Source organism: Pecten maximus, chromosome 12, assembly GCF_902652985.1.
Source record: "Pecten maximus chromosome 12, xPecMax1.1, whole genome shotgun sequence".
In the NCBI taxonomy this organism is placed as follows: domain Eukaryota; kingdom Metazoa; phylum Mollusca; class Bivalvia; order Pectinida; family Pectinidae; genus Pecten; species Pecten maximus.
In genome coordinates this window covers 2754508-2770211 of record NC_047026.1, presented here as the reverse complement: position 1 = coordinate 2770211, position 15704 = coordinate 2754508, and the positions used below count along the sequence as shown (strand labels likewise).

Below are 15704 nucleotides of genomic sequence, written 5' to 3'. Positions count from 1 at the left end.
TATTAAGGACACCTGTCACAGATGTACAACATTATATATACCTGTTATAAGATACCTGTGTATTGAGGGCACCTGTCACAGAGGCACAGCAGTATATACCTGTTATAGGATACCTGTGTATTGAGGGCACCTGTCACGGAGGTATAACAGTATATACCGGTTATAAAACACCTGTGTATTAAGGACACCTGTCACAGAGGTACAACATTATATATCTGTTATAAGACACCTGTGTATTAAGGACGTTGAGGCATGTCACAGAGGTACAACAGTTTACCTGTTAATTATAAGACACCTGTGTATTGAGCACACCTAGCCGTCATACAGGGTACAATTATCTATCTTGTATCTGTATTTTGTCATATTCCTACCTATTCTGCTGTTTTGAATGAAGGCATTACATGAATTGTGTCTGCATTTTATTATGCCTCTGATCATGTAAACGTAATATATTATCCTCATATATTTATTTAATATACATACGGATATTTGTGTGTTGAATACATACCTGGGCTAGGCTTGACTGACCACTTTGACACAAGCTTGCTACCTGATGTATCCATACTTGTGGAGAATTCACACAGTCATTGTGTTGTGTTCAACTCACAAATGCTACAAAAGAAGAGGAACTATATTATCTTGAAATGCATGTATTCTCAAATTTACATCAGTGATAAAAATCAAAGGCATCAAAATAATCATTACATCTTTTTTCCCTATATAAATCAGATGCTTTAAATATCAATATCACTTCTGAAGTGGGTTCTACTTCTTGAAATTATTGAACAGATTCCACACGTAATCTCACCGGTAGACTTGTCTATAAGCCTAAACAACCTGAACAGGTAAAGTCCATATTTCACCCGGTCATCTCTCGCAGTATAAAATGCAACTTACCAAATATCCTAAGTTCGTTAACCGACTTGGAACTAAACATGTAATTAAAATGTTCTCAGTGAACGTGCAGTATCCGACAAAAATGCTAACACACGCGTAAAAACTATTTCACAACGAATGCAATCATTTCCGTCAGAACAAGTTTTGCGGAACTAAGCATTTCAGTATGAACTGTAAGGTAAATGCCGAGAAGTTTGTTTACTGTACAGCGGTCTTTCGGAACACCTTTCGGCTGATCTTAGAATTTTCGAAATTGACATAAGAAAGCTAGACGGCCAAGGCCTACATGTATATAAAAAGACAGTTTATATATCCTCTGCTTTTTATCAACAACAAGCAGACAAACAATATTGACATATATGTTGTTTATGTAATAATGCTGAAATAATTTCTTTTAATAAAATGTAATCGAGTGAGATATTTTGTTTTCTTTTTGAGATGATCCCCGAAGTGCCCACTCGAGATATTTTGTTTTCTTTTTGAGATGATCCCCGAAGTGCCTCACTTAGGCCATATTCTATTTTATTGTGGAACAATATAATGATGCATATTACGGCAAGTTTGTATCAAATACATTTTTAAAAATTTATTTTCATGAAACCTAATAAGAGACATGTTGTAAATTCTTCAATTTCCTTTTAAAATTTTGATCGTACACGCGAGATTGATCCGAGATCAAACATGGCCGCCAATTTCAAAACAACAACAAAAATAAAATGTGTACTTATGAAATAAAACATCTTTCAAGATCTAATGGATTCAAAGGTATGGCAAAATATATGTTGTTACGTTTTATGATTCTATGTAATATGTTATTATGAAAATCGCTGCCTTTGTTCAGGCATAAATACGAAGAATCACAGTCGAAAACAAGCCTGCGATACAAATATAACATGTCCATTCCTGCCGCCCGCGCTGCTTGCGCAGTGTTATATTTCCGTTTGTCGTGTTTATACTTGGCGAATGTTGTTTGCAGGATACCTTAATTGGTAAGTTTAAGAATTCTATATATTCTAACATAATCACATCAGTATTCAAGATGTGCAAGTGGTCGAGCTGCCATATTCCTTTCTCATAACCGCAGTAAAACAAAATAAGCCGGTTCAAAGTAAATGTTTTTACACATGAAAATGCATACATGTCGAGTAAATTTTGGGAGAGCGAAAATAACTAGACTGTTTAAATTATTTGCTATATATTGGATATTCCACGCTTGTTAATTTTTTAAAGCTGGTTCCTTTTTACTCCTAGGGCCTCCAACTACGCTATTCTGGTGTCCATTTAGGCATTGATGATGTGACTGAAGAAGTTGCATATTCTGCATTACCACAATATACAAGGATGGACGGGGCAGCATCTGGTCATCATAACCAGGTAAAATGATGGATCTAGTTTAAAGATGGGATTTATATGCCATGCCTTCATTTCCAATATTACAACAACCGCCGAACCATAAATGGTCATAAATCATTGAGAACCTACTTCTGTCAACACTGGCATGATATAATGTTAGGCCTCAATTTGATTCATTTCCAATGTGAAGTCATACATTACATCAATAAATGACCTATACATATCAATCTGGAAATAATATAATCCCATGCATGTCAGGTCTCAAAGTGGCGCCTATTTTAGTGGCCATGGCGCCTTAAATTCACCGTTGGCGACCAGTTATTGACGTATAAGGCGCTTGTATGGCCACTAAAAAATTGTGCAAATTTGCGATTTGGTTAATCTTTCAAAGGTTGCAGTCAATGCTAAAATGATGTTAACAATTGAAAGAGTTACAGAGATGTTAAACTGAACTATATGTATATATATTTCTTTTAGAGTTAAGACAACTTGGGTACTTTGGCGACTAACTTTTCTAATTGGCGCCTAGATTTTATGACTTGGTAGCCAAATAGGCCCTCTAGTAAAACAATCCACTTTGAGCCCTGCATGTTTACCCAACTTTTGAGTCAGGTTTGAGGAGTTGGCTTATCACAGTGTAATAGGAAGCATATATGTAAGGAGTAATGGAAAATTCTCTGCCCATGCCGGGCTTCTGAACTAGCGACCTTTCCCTCTCAAGGCAAACATCAATATATCCTACCACTAGGCTAAAGGGAAATTCCTGCTTGTCTCAGCTAGTAAGGCGACCTTATACTCTATACTTTTGACACTATATATACTCCCTCCTTCACAAAGTCTATGCCCACAATCACAACCCAGCTCTTAATTAGCAGTAGTAGAAAGGGGTAATATAATAAAAAATGCACTGTCCGTGCTGGGATTCGAATGAGGGACCTCTTGCTCTCAAGGCAAACACCCTTCCACCTTAGGCTAAAGGGAAATTTCCACTAGTCTGAGCTAGTAAGATGACCTTATGCTCTACTTTTATGGCAGGATATACATCATATGGTCAGATTACATGTCCCCCTAAACAGGGATTGGGACTTTTTGCCTAGTTCATTTTGAAAAGAAAATTGGTGGATCAGGAAAGAAATTCTCCAAAGTAAACTGCTTATTTTGGGAAGCTTAAATATGAAATAATTTAGTTGGGGATGTGGCCCATAACTGGCCCAAAAAGACTTACAGAAAAAATCCTGAATATTATAGCCTTGTGATGTATTAAAGGGATATTAACTAAAAATTGTACTCAATGTTCTTTGCTTTTGTAGACGGGCTCTACCAATGACAGTGGAAGGGATGACAGCTCGAACCAAGTTTCTTCACCGTCTGCTCATCGAGGATTTTCTTCTGACGAGGGATCAGGATGGAGATCAGAAACAGAAACCTCAGATGGTTAGATTAATGTTACAATCAATAGACTAGTCAAGGGATTTTGTTCCTCCTAGTCTCAATGTTCATTTTGGTTGTGTCCAGAAAATTTAATTTAGAAATTTATAAAATATGGATGTATATATATTCAGTGTATTGGGGATTCAATGCCAGCTGATAACCGCATTTATCCTCAAATATTTACCATTGTATGGCACTGCCACTATATAACCCTACCATTTCAGTTGCGAGTTCACCAGCTTATGAACTGCCAACTGAAATTTGAATTTGAAAATTTCAAAAAAAAAAAAATCACACGACAAATAAAAAATCGCAGATGGTAAATATAAGCATTGAACGGCTTTCAGTTGGCATTCATAGTCAATATGAATGCCAACTGGACAGAGGCAAATTCAACATGAAGCGCGCTACGCTTCATGTTGAATTTGCCTCTGTCCAGTTGGCATTCATATTGACTGAATGCCAACTGAAAGCCGTTCAATGCTTAAATAAACCCCCTCCCATATCCTAGAAGATTAGAATTGATTGGGAAGGCTTCAGGGCATTTTTGTGAACCACTCTTGATATAGCTTACTATTTTGAAATCAAACGATTTTTCATAAATGAAGAAATGGGCATATATTATTTGCAGATAATGCAATATTATTTAGAGTTAGATAGATATTGGCAGAAGAGTTAAAGTGCTTGCTTCATTATCATACTTCTGGCAACAGGATATGGGGATTATATTAGAGTTATGATGTTTGTTTGTTTGTCCATCCATCTATATTTACCATTGTATGGCACTGCCACTATATAACCCTACCAATTCAGTTGCGAGTTCACCAGCTTATGAACTGCCAACTGAAATTTGAATTTGAAAATTTCAAAAAAAAATCGCACGACAAATAAAAAATCGCAGATGGTAAATATAAGCATTGAACGGCTTTCAGTTGGCATTCATAGTCAATATGAATGCCAACTGAAAGCCGTTCAATGCTTAAGTAGACATCAGAAATTTGTCTGTGGTAATATTCCCTAATCTCTTGCAAACTTTTTATGAAACTTGATACACATGATCAATACCTAAAGCAGCTACTGATGTCTCATTTTGCCAGAGGGTTACATCCCTTTAATAATTTTCCGTGCATACATTTTTATATGGAAGTTGGGGTGTTAATTTAGTTGCAGACTATTAGTACATGTATATGAAATCATGGTACCGGGTACTTATTGTAACGGTGTTGTCTTTTTCTGTTTTAGGTAACCTTAGTTTGTCACAGTACCCTTTGGATGACAAGTCAGGATATGACTCGGCTCATGATGGTGGAAGTATTAATGATGAGGCCTTGTCTACCGCTATAACAGAAGTATCTAAGGACTTTATCTCAGGGAATTTCTCCCCCATGAGGTGTGTGGTGGGTTCTGGGGACAGTGACAGCAACTCGGATGGAGACCATAAGGGGTCGACTGGTGATCCCAGGGGGGCTGTTTATGCTAATTACCCGGAATCCGCGACGGGGATGTCGGATGTCGAATGGAACCCTTATGAATCAGACTATAACCCTGAACCAACCCCAAGGTCACTTGAAGGTGAAGGTCCTGCAAGAAACCCAATGTTAGACACAATGGCCTCTGTAAATACACAGAGAGGCAAGGACTCTGGGTACCACAGCACACAGACTGTTAATACTATGGCTAGTGCTTTATCCAACACTGACAGTGCTCCGAGTGCTAAGTCAGGCTCTGACACTGGATCAGGTGAAGACTCTGACAAAACCAGCGGATCTTCCCAACCTTCTACCCAGCAGTTTTATGCAATATTTTCTGACCAAAGTCGTGATGGAGGCATGCAGGTGCCAGGGGGTCAAGGTTATGAAAGTCAAAGGTTAACCAGGAGAGATTCGGGAGAGGCCCTACCAGAATTCAAATCAGAAAATGGACAAAGAAAGTCTGATGCGCCTACTCTAGTTTTGAGGCGATCATTGGAGGAGAATGACAGAAATTCTGGTTCAGATAATAATCACAGGTCTCAAGGTCGAGAGTCAAAATCTCAGACGAGTTCTGTATCTGATTCTAGGTTAGTAGGTAGCAAACCTGGTGAGTCAGGTTTGAATGATGCTCTGAAGAAGTCTTCATCAGCAGCAGACTCAGAAACGGGACAAAAACGGAAAGATGTTGTGTATGTTCCAGTACTTGACAGAGAACGTTTGATAGGGCTGCCTCGCGCCGACTCGGAAACACAGAAATCAGAAAATTTTCAGAGTGTGACGTCAGAAAACGGTCATCGTCAGACAATGACTGCACCCCTAGCAACTACAGATACTGCCACTACAACTCAAGGGACAGATACGCAGTCCCGCAGTGACATGTCACATCGTGTCGCAAAACTTCTTGATGATGCCAGTTCATTAGGGGCTTCTCTTCATAAACAATTGTACAGTAGAGAGTCGTTAGGTCTTGGTGACGGCGACCAGCACAACAAAGACAGACCGTTACTAGATTCTAGACCACTAGGGACCATGGATAGGCCATTACTGGAGTCTAGACCACTAGGGTCCATGGATAGGCCATTACCATGTCCCATAGACTCTAGACCACCTCCACCTCCCTACGATGTAGTCCAGGCCGAGAGAAAGATCGAGGAAGTGAAGGAAAACCTGGAGAGTCAGTCTCGAAGTCTTGGTTCCTTAGGGTCAAATACGGAAAATTTGTCAAAATCTGAACAGAGCATGACCTCTTCCCTCGGTGAAGAAGTGGCTAAACTGCTGGTGAAGGGAGATTCTGCTAGTGCTGGCAGTCTGAAGCTTGACCTCAAGTCTGTGACAGAGGAAAGGGACCTCAGTAATGAAAGTGCTGCTGAATTGGAGTCTTTGCAGCGCTACTATCGACAAGAACGAGAGACTGAGAGGCTTCTTGAGGAGACGCGTGCTCGTCTTAATTCAGATCGCAGTACGGATTCAGGAGATTCTCTTGGTCAAAGAGTCCAGAATGTTTTAGCAAAAACAGCATACGTCGAAAAAATGCAGTACCCACCTCCGGAACAAACACGACATAGCGATAAACCATTTAATGGTAATCCTGTACAAATAGACTACTCAATGTTACAGAGGGACCTTCAGGACATTCAGAATAGCCTCCACCATCAGGTAGGGGAGACCGAGTACAGCAGTCAGGCTCCGAGGTCTAGAGGCCCAGATATGGACAGAAGTGGTGAAAGTTTCTCTTCAAATCCCTGAGAGTGCACGAAACCGTAAACTCCTCTGGGACCATGCAGCTGACTTTGGAATAAATGTCAGTGGGGCAGGGGTGTTCCTTGGGACTATGAAAAACGACACAGAAACCGAAACTGATACACTAGGTCTGACTGCACTTGGGGAATCCAGGCCGAACACAGACGATGAGAGGCCGTCGCCCGATCACGGACGCAGGAAAGTGGATATTGTAGGTGACCAACTGGATTCGGAACCCGAGCTGGATGCGGATGGTCGGCCAAGAAACCTTGCACCTGATGTGGAGGAGATTATTAGAAAGTATCAGTCTAAGAAAGGAGATGAAGAGGCGTTGGACACCTCTGGCTTGGCGAGTCGTGTTTTCACCATTCTCACTAAAGAACCACCCCAGAAACAAGTGTTTGGTATACTGGAGGAAGCTATGCAACAGGAACGAGTGATGATGGAGAGGATTGCTAACCGGCCAAAGATGGACTCTAGCTACGACAGCTACGAATCCCCAAACGGCAGTTTTATAGTTCGTGACAGGGACATAAAGAAACAACTGGAGTGGTCGCAGATGAGTTCTTTGAACGGAAGTATGCATCCTGACAAAACAGCTGCATCGGAGTTGTCCTTCCTGAAGGGCGGCAAGCATGCGCCCTTCAATGCCCTTGGGAATGCGGAAAAGTACCTATCGTCTCAGATCCAGAAAACTACTGACCGTACGTTTGACCATAGTATAAACCTACGGACACCATACCGTCAGGTCATCGACTGCTACCCTGTGTACCGTGACAACCAAGGGCAGGTAACTCCAGGCGTCACCAGAGAGGCATGGCAAGACCAGGGTGCAAGTCGGGGCGATACAGAGAGCAAAGATGAAGAGGTTTACCGTGAATTGGAACCATCACCAGCGCGACCCTCGAGGGAACTGGAACTCAAAGATACCGTAACACCACAGCTTGCCAAGTAAGTGTTTTTATGAGTGATCTCCCTCTTTGCTATATATAGAGAAAAATTGGATGAATACCATATTGACTCTTTTTTTGCACCGTAGAAATATAACTGAAATTTATTTCTATAAGGTTCAACTTCTTCAGTTGTTTAATTTCAATTTAGTTATTTTTGTGTTCTGTTTTCACCAATAGATTTACAGTAGACATATATATAGGATGCATCCTTAGATTCATACATTGTGAAATCTTTTCTTTCTTCGTATATTGCCGAAAAAACTGTTATAATTAGTAGTGTCTATCACTAGTACTGTTGCTTAGAACAATGAAAAAAAAAAATCGTAAAACATTTTCATTTGCACCATTATTTTACACTTTTTAATTTTTGTGTCTCTTTATTTTCATTTCATTTTCTCATTTTAGCAGATTTTCTGAAACTTTTTCTAATATTTACTGTTCATTGTTCACATTCGCTGTTGTAATGTATCACCTTGGCATAGACTCATCTCACATTTAAATGGGATCCACATAATTTCACTTCACACAATAAAATGTGATCCAAACAAATAATCAACGAAAATAGAATCTACATCTGTGGCGTTTTCTTAAATCATGAAATCACTCTCATTTTCAACAAACACAAACATCTCAATTTTCATTGCTGCACAGTCATTTGCTCACAGGTTTTCAACCCATACACTTCATTTCACATATCACTTCGCATTTTAGCTATAAAAACATAGACTTTGATAAATACACAATAAAAGTAATTTTATGGAAAAATATCAATAATATTACGTTAGGTAAATAAATTCTTGCTTCAGATCCAAAACTGCATTGTATTCGGGACCGGTTAAGGGTGTATGTCAGATATAATTTACTCAAAGATCTATAGGTTACAGAATAAACTGCATAATAATTATACAATGTATCAATATATCCGAGAAAGAGTTAACTCCCTTGTAAAAGTTGTTTTGGTCTGTTGTCATGACGACTCCAGATATTTATGACATAATAATGAATATGCATGACTGCTTATGGTCAGTCTCTAGGGAAATTTCACACATATATAGATAGGATGTGTAGGTATATGTTCTAGTTAATCAGAGTTAATTCTGATCTACAGATTTACATTTTAGTACCAGTGGTATTCATGCAATTGTTGACTTCTCTGATTTAATTCACTGTATCACATCACAACCTGTTTTACGAGTGTTTCATCATGTGTTGTTCCCCAGTATGGCATTGTCTGGACCTAACGATTGTGTAGTCTATATATAGATATAAAACGAAGCTACTCTAACGATCAAAATGTGCTTTCGAAGTATTGTAGCTATAGTATTGTCGAAGTATTTTCTTAATGATAAAAATCTTCATGATTTTATAAAGAAACTTTGAGTTATACTAATGTTTTGTATTCACATACTATATACAGAAATTAATTTTTAATATTACTGAAATAGAATTATAAGTGAAAGGTGATCATGAATTTGACAAAAAAAAAACCCAAACTTTTTAAGTTTTTAAGGAAATTCAAATAAATGCAGAATTTTTAGTTTATATAGGCAAGATTTAAATGTAATTACCATTATTTGTGCTTGTTAGCTCCAGACATTGGCCATGTATTGAATCACTTTATTTTTTTGTCACATTGGTGTTGTGTGTGTTTTCTCTCGAACATGTTCATGTGTCACTGTTTGAAGGTCAGATAGTGCATGTCTCCATGGCAACAGGGTGGGCAAGAGGCTTGCATGACTGCTATATAATAGAAATATAAAACCATAAATAACACTAAAAATGAGAAAAACTTCCTAAAAAATGTTGAACTCATAAATAACACTCTTCATATATTTGAAGTTGGTGATATGGTTTGCACACAAAATCATCTGTTATATATTATATTTTCTTAAGTGATTTTTTTTTTTTTTTTTTTTTTAATTTTTGTCATTATGTGAAATTAGTTTGATAAAAATTGAGTTTAATTTCTAAATATTTCTTTTTAAGTATCTCTTTAAATCTAAAACAGTAAACTCATCATCTATCAAATTAAATGATTATACATGTATTTAACATTGACTGACCATGAGGCAATTCAAATCGAGACATAGCTAAATGTGAATAAAGTACTTAATTTATGTACTGGAAGTTAATGTTCTTCATATAGGTATGCATGTATATACCATTGCTTGCATATTTGATTTATGTCATGGTTGGGACAGTCATATTTTGTAATCGCATAAAATATTTATCTATTCGTGATCCTATCCAGCATCATTTGATTTCGTTATCAGTTGACAATACGACTTCTGTTAACTGGCCTGGGCTTGCTTGCGGCTTTTGGATTTTGTCAATATTTAAGCATTCAATATATAATTTGGTTATGGAGCATTGTACATATCAGCTTTTGAAATCTGCTTTAGATAATCTTAGATAATCACCCAAATATAGAATAAAAATTCCTAAAGTAAGCCGATATTGCAACTTCTTAACAAAGACTACTTACCTAAACACAGAATTTTGATTACCTAAAGTAATTAAGTTTGTGACCTTGTTTCCAAACCACTTTGATATGATTACCAAAAGATAGAAGATGAATTTTCTAAAGAAAATGTTTCATGTCACTTTCTTACCATGGACGCTTAGATCTAGCTCAAAATCAAATACTAAAACTAAGTCATAGAGCTAATAAACATAAGTGTCACCTTGTTAGGGTGGATAATTTCATTATTACCTATAGATATAAGTTGTGGCACTTTGTTTATCAAATTCTCTTATACAGTATTTTCTTCATAGATAAACAAGAATTATCAAAGAAATTTATGAAATTATTAAGAAATTTATGAAATTATTAAGAAATTTATTAAATTATTAAGAAATTTATTAAATTATTAAGAAATTTATTATCAAAAAAAAGAATTATTATTGATTGTAATGCACCCCTAAAACTAGCTCAACAGGGTAGAAAGGTTGACCATTTTTAGTTCATATCATAACTTGTTAAGATTCGAAGCAGCATGGAGTTTTCGAGATTTGCCTGCCCTGTGTGCCCCGAGTGTACCCCTCACTCCTACCTATCACCACCAATCCTGTTTTGCAGTGAACGTTTTTTTCTTAATGAATTGGACAACAGCCCGGTCCAGCAGCGGGACCAACAACGACGCTACAGTGACCCTCGTGACCTCTCGCCTGACTTCAGGATTAGTCCCGACAGGTACAGTGTGTGGCCATCAGTGAGGCTCCCAAAGGGGTCCTTCTTTATAAAATGAGGCCCCCAAAAGGTTGCTTGCCTGGTCAGTGAACCTTTAAGGGGTTTTCCTTTAGAGAGCAATGCACCTAAATAAACTTTCATTAAGGGAAACAGGTACCAGAAAGGAATTTTTTTTTTTTATTTGGAAAAGCATTAAGTTTTTTCAAAATGACATTAATTTCAAGATCGATGATCATGAGACACAAAATGGAGTGCTTTTAAATAAATATACCAAATGTAGTGATACAAGGCCACCAAAGGAATTGTCTAGTGAGGGACATTCTTGATATTGTTTTACAATATGCATCCACAGTTCTTTATACTCGAGTACATTTGTATTTGCCTTTAGACTCCCAAGCATGCATGTCTTACATATATTAACACACCACCCAATATAATGCACTTTTTCTTAATAACTGAAATTCTACATTTAACATATCCGTGATTGTCTACTGGAACCATTGAAATTCAATTAAAAATATTTTTAGTTAAAGATGTTTTTCTTTAACAGTACTCTACTGTAGATTATAATCAATTCAGGCATGATCTGCTGTTAGTTGTAGTGTGTATATGTATTGGTAACACTCGTAACAAGAGCCTTCAATGAGCCTTAAGTTATTTAGTTACATACAGAATTACTAATTATTTTATAATTATAATCTCCAAGAATGTTAAAAACTTGTACTTCAAACAATGATTAATCAAAGCTGGACATTGATCAACAATATGATATATGTTATAAATAATTTATCCCTGTAGCATATTCATTATTACACATTAACGAATTAATTACTGCCTATTCTACCATGTTTGCTATGTAACGCCGGTTTTGATTGGTTTAAAACCATGTATTATTTTCCAATAACCCACGCTCGTGCCAATAATACACGGTCGTGAGTCAAGGCTGTCACAATTTTAAATATCTAATATTCACCCGTTTCATAAAAGGTTACTATAGCCGAGTGGGCTAATGGGTTAGTCTTTCAATATATTTTTATCACGACGCGAGTTCGAATCCTACGGAGGCCCTCCTTTTTTTTCTTTTTCTTTTCTTTTTTTTTTATCCTTTTTTTTTGACACAAACGTAAGTTTGAGTCTATGTCAGCGCTTTTGAGGTGTAGCTGACAAAATCTACGATGCCCTCTGGCGGATACTGCCTTGGCCAATCTAACCGTTGCTTTACAGTAACTCCGTAATGCTATGCAGTAAATATTTGTAAATATCGTAAATATTCACGATAAAAAATGACATATAGTAAATAAAAAACACCTTTTGTTTTGTTGACACAACCGTAGACACAAACGTAAGTTTGAGTCTATGTCAGCGCTTTTGAGGGTAGCTGACAAAATCTACGATGCCCTCTGGCGGATACTGCTGTTGGCCAATCTAAACGTTGCTTTACAGTAACTCCGTAATGTTATGCAGTAAATATTTGTTTAACTTCACGATAAAAAATGACATACAATGAAGTTCAGCTATTAAAAAATATCACCTTTTGTTTTGTTGTATTTTAGAAGCTCACAGGACAATGTGGTTTTTTTTTTGGCATTTTCGTTCGCTCTGACACAACTTCCACTGCCACTTCACAATCATATTCAATCGCAAAAAAAAAAATAGTCCCGTGACTTACGGAGTCAAATGCAACACTGCAGTTTCGATAGATATATGACAAAACAACAGAACCTCACAAATAGATCGTTTTCAAAGTATTTAATTTAAGTATGTTCTGTCGATGATACGTAAGAATATTTTTCCGCGTTGAACGCATTAGACTTCACGCGGAATGATACAATCGACTTTTCGCTGGCGCCATATTGCTGCTTACCTGTGACCCGGAAGAAAAATCTACTAACATCACGCTGAATTTTCATCATCGACATCTATGTGTTTTTTTTCTTCGGTGGCATGTTACTGAATGGGTTATAATATTGATAAAGTTTCGTCGGAATATCGTTGTTATTTTGTACATTGAAAATCACTCATCCAGCATCCGATTTTGTCCGCCATCTTTCAGTAATGTAAACAATAATAAAAGCAAGAGTAGGTGATCAAACCCAACTTTGACTGTCATTTTCTCACTGAAATATTAACTTGCATGTGATTGATGTAGTCTGCAGATGGTTAGATTATATAGATGTTTTTTTACGAAAGAAAAAAAGTTGTCTATTCATCATGACAATATCACAACAACGGCAGTCCATACCAGTACCATACGCATGTTTGCAAATAAAAAGTTAAATAAATTCTCACTGAATAGGGTTTCGAAATGTCAAATGGACTTGTGAATATTAATATTGACTTCGGATCTATTGATTATATCCTACGTAATGCACATGAAGTTTTTCGTTTACAGAACGCGTACCGCATTAACGTGGCTGTCTGCATGCAGATGTAGACGTCACTGAAAATTTCATTTCTAATTATAGCGACTGATTCTTTTTTTCTAATATTCGTGATGGTTTAAAAAAAATAGAAAATGATCTATCATTATCATTTGAAATATTACATAACAGTCGAAGCATATTATAAAAAAGAAAGGGGTCTACGATGTACATCTACATAGACCTTTGGTGGAGTTTTGAACGCTTCAGGGACGGTTAAAGGGCAGTAACTCTTTAGAAAACACCATTTTTCATGAAAATGTACTGATTGCTAAATTTAACCAGAGATATTTAAAGGCAGTTGAAATGTTATATTCCTACATCTGTGGTTTTTAGCCCACCATCATCAGATGGTGGGCTATTCAAATCGCCCTGCGTCCGTGGTCCGTCGTCCGTCCGTCCCTCCGTCCGTCCGTCCGTCCGTCCGTCCGTCCCTCCGTCCGTAAACAATTCTTGTTATCGCTATTTCTGAGAAAGTACTGATGGGATCTTTCTCAAATTTCATATGTAGGTTCCCCTTGGTGCCTAGTTGTGCATATTGCATTTTGGGACTGATCGGAAAACAACATGGCCGACAGGCAGCCATCTTGGATTTTGACAATTGAAGTTTGTTATCTCTATTTCTGAGAAAGTATTGAAGAGATCTTTCTCAAATTTCATATGTAGGTTCCCCTTGGTGCCTAGATATGCATATTGCATTTTGGGACCGATCAGAAAACAACATGGCCGACAGGCAGCCATCTTGGATTTTGACAATTTGAGTTTGTTATCGCTATTTCTGAGGAAATACTGAAGGGACCTTTCTCAAATTTCATATGTAGGTTCCCTTTGGTGCCTTGTTATGCATATTGCATTTTGGGACCAATCGGGAAAACAACATGGCCGACAGGCAGCCATCTTGGATTTTGACAATTTGAGTTTGTTATCGCTATTTCTGAGGAAATACTGAAGGGATCTTTCTCAAATTTCATATATAGGTTCCCTTTGGTGCCTAGTTATGCATATTGCATTTTGGGACCAATCGGAAAACAAAATGGCCGACAGGCAGCCATCTTGGATTTTGACAATTGAAGTTTGTTATCGCTATTTCTGTGAAAGTACTGAAGGAATCTTTCTCAAATTTCATATGCAGGTTCCTCTTTGTTCCTGGTTATGCATATTGCATTTTGAGACTAATTAGAAAACAACATGGCCGACAGGCAGCCATCTTGGATTCTGACAATTAAAGTTTGTTATCGCTATTTCTGTGAAAGTAATGAAGGGATCTTTCTGAAATTTCATATGCAGGTTCCCCTCAGTGCCTAGTTATGCATATTGCATTTTGAGACTAATCAGAAAACAACATGGCTGACAGGCAGCCATCTTGGATTTTGACAATTGAAGTTTGTTATCGCTATTTCTGTGAAAGTACTGAAGGGATCTTTTTCAAATTTCATATGTAGGTTCCCCTCAGTGCCTAGTTTTGCATACTGGGACCAATACGAAAACAACATGGCCGACAGACAGCCATTATAGCTAAATCTTAAATTCTATATATAGGTTCCCCTTGTTTGAATAGTACTAGAGGGCTGTTTCTGAATTTACACAGATAAGTAAGACTTAGAGGAAGGGAAAAGTAGGGAAAAGATCAATCTGACATGGAACCTATAAAGATCATTCAATGGTGGGCGCCAAGATCCCTCTGGGATCTCTTGTTTCTGTCTTAAATCATTTCAGCTTCTGAATTAAATTAACCTTTAAACTAATGCACACTAAAGTATTGATAAATCAATGCAAATAATTTATTATAACTTAGATTTATTATTATTATTTAATCTTTTTTTCTTTACAACACTAGTACATATTATTTGAGAAGAACAGCAAAAATTACTAAGTTCATTATTCTTCTAAACAACAAAAATGTGTAAAACTTTTTTGTGTTGTGCATATATCCTATTGTGAAATAACTTGGCATGACTAAAGATAATAGTATTGTCTTGATGGCTGTTACATACTATATCATAGGTTGAGTTAAATAATTATTTTCTTATCAATTATGGTCAATGGTGAAAACACATTTTTTTCATTTAAATTGTTAAGTCGGTTTAATGTTCAAATTCAGATTAATTTAATTAAAGCAACTATTAATAATGTATATACAATGTATGTGTTAACTTTTCTGACAAAGTCTTCAAGTAACCTGATTATATTTGACAGAGAATCAAAATTAGTAATTTTGTTGTTAAGAATAGTGGGCTTAGCCATTTAC

At 36.9% G+C, this 15704-nt stretch overlaps 2 protein-coding genes across 2 annotated transcripts in view; one reads left to right on the top strand and one right to left on the bottom strand.

Annotated features, from left to right (window-relative positions):
* The window catches only part of LOC117339645 (telomerase protein component 1-like), a 60322-nt gene extending 59257 nt beyond the window's left edge, over positions 1-1065 (bottom strand). The window contains 2 exon segments of the mRNA XM_033901353.1: positions 509-612; positions 898-1065. Coding sequence (XP_033757244.1) covers positions 509-563 — 55 coding nt within the window. The 5' untranslated portion in view covers positions 564-612; positions 898-1065.
* A 501-nt stretch (positions 1066-1566) lies between these two features.
* Positions 1567-15704, top strand: part of LOC117338796 — a 43662-nt gene continuing 29524 nt past the window's right edge. The window contains 6 exon segments of the mRNA XM_033900144.1: positions 1567-1662; positions 2149-2271; positions 3561-3684; positions 4924-6836; positions 6838-7844; positions 10926-11039. Coding sequence (XP_033756035.1) covers positions 1651-1662; positions 2149-2271; positions 3561-3684; positions 4924-6836; positions 6838-7844; positions 10926-11039 — 3293 coding nt within the window. The 5' untranslated portion in view covers positions 1567-1650.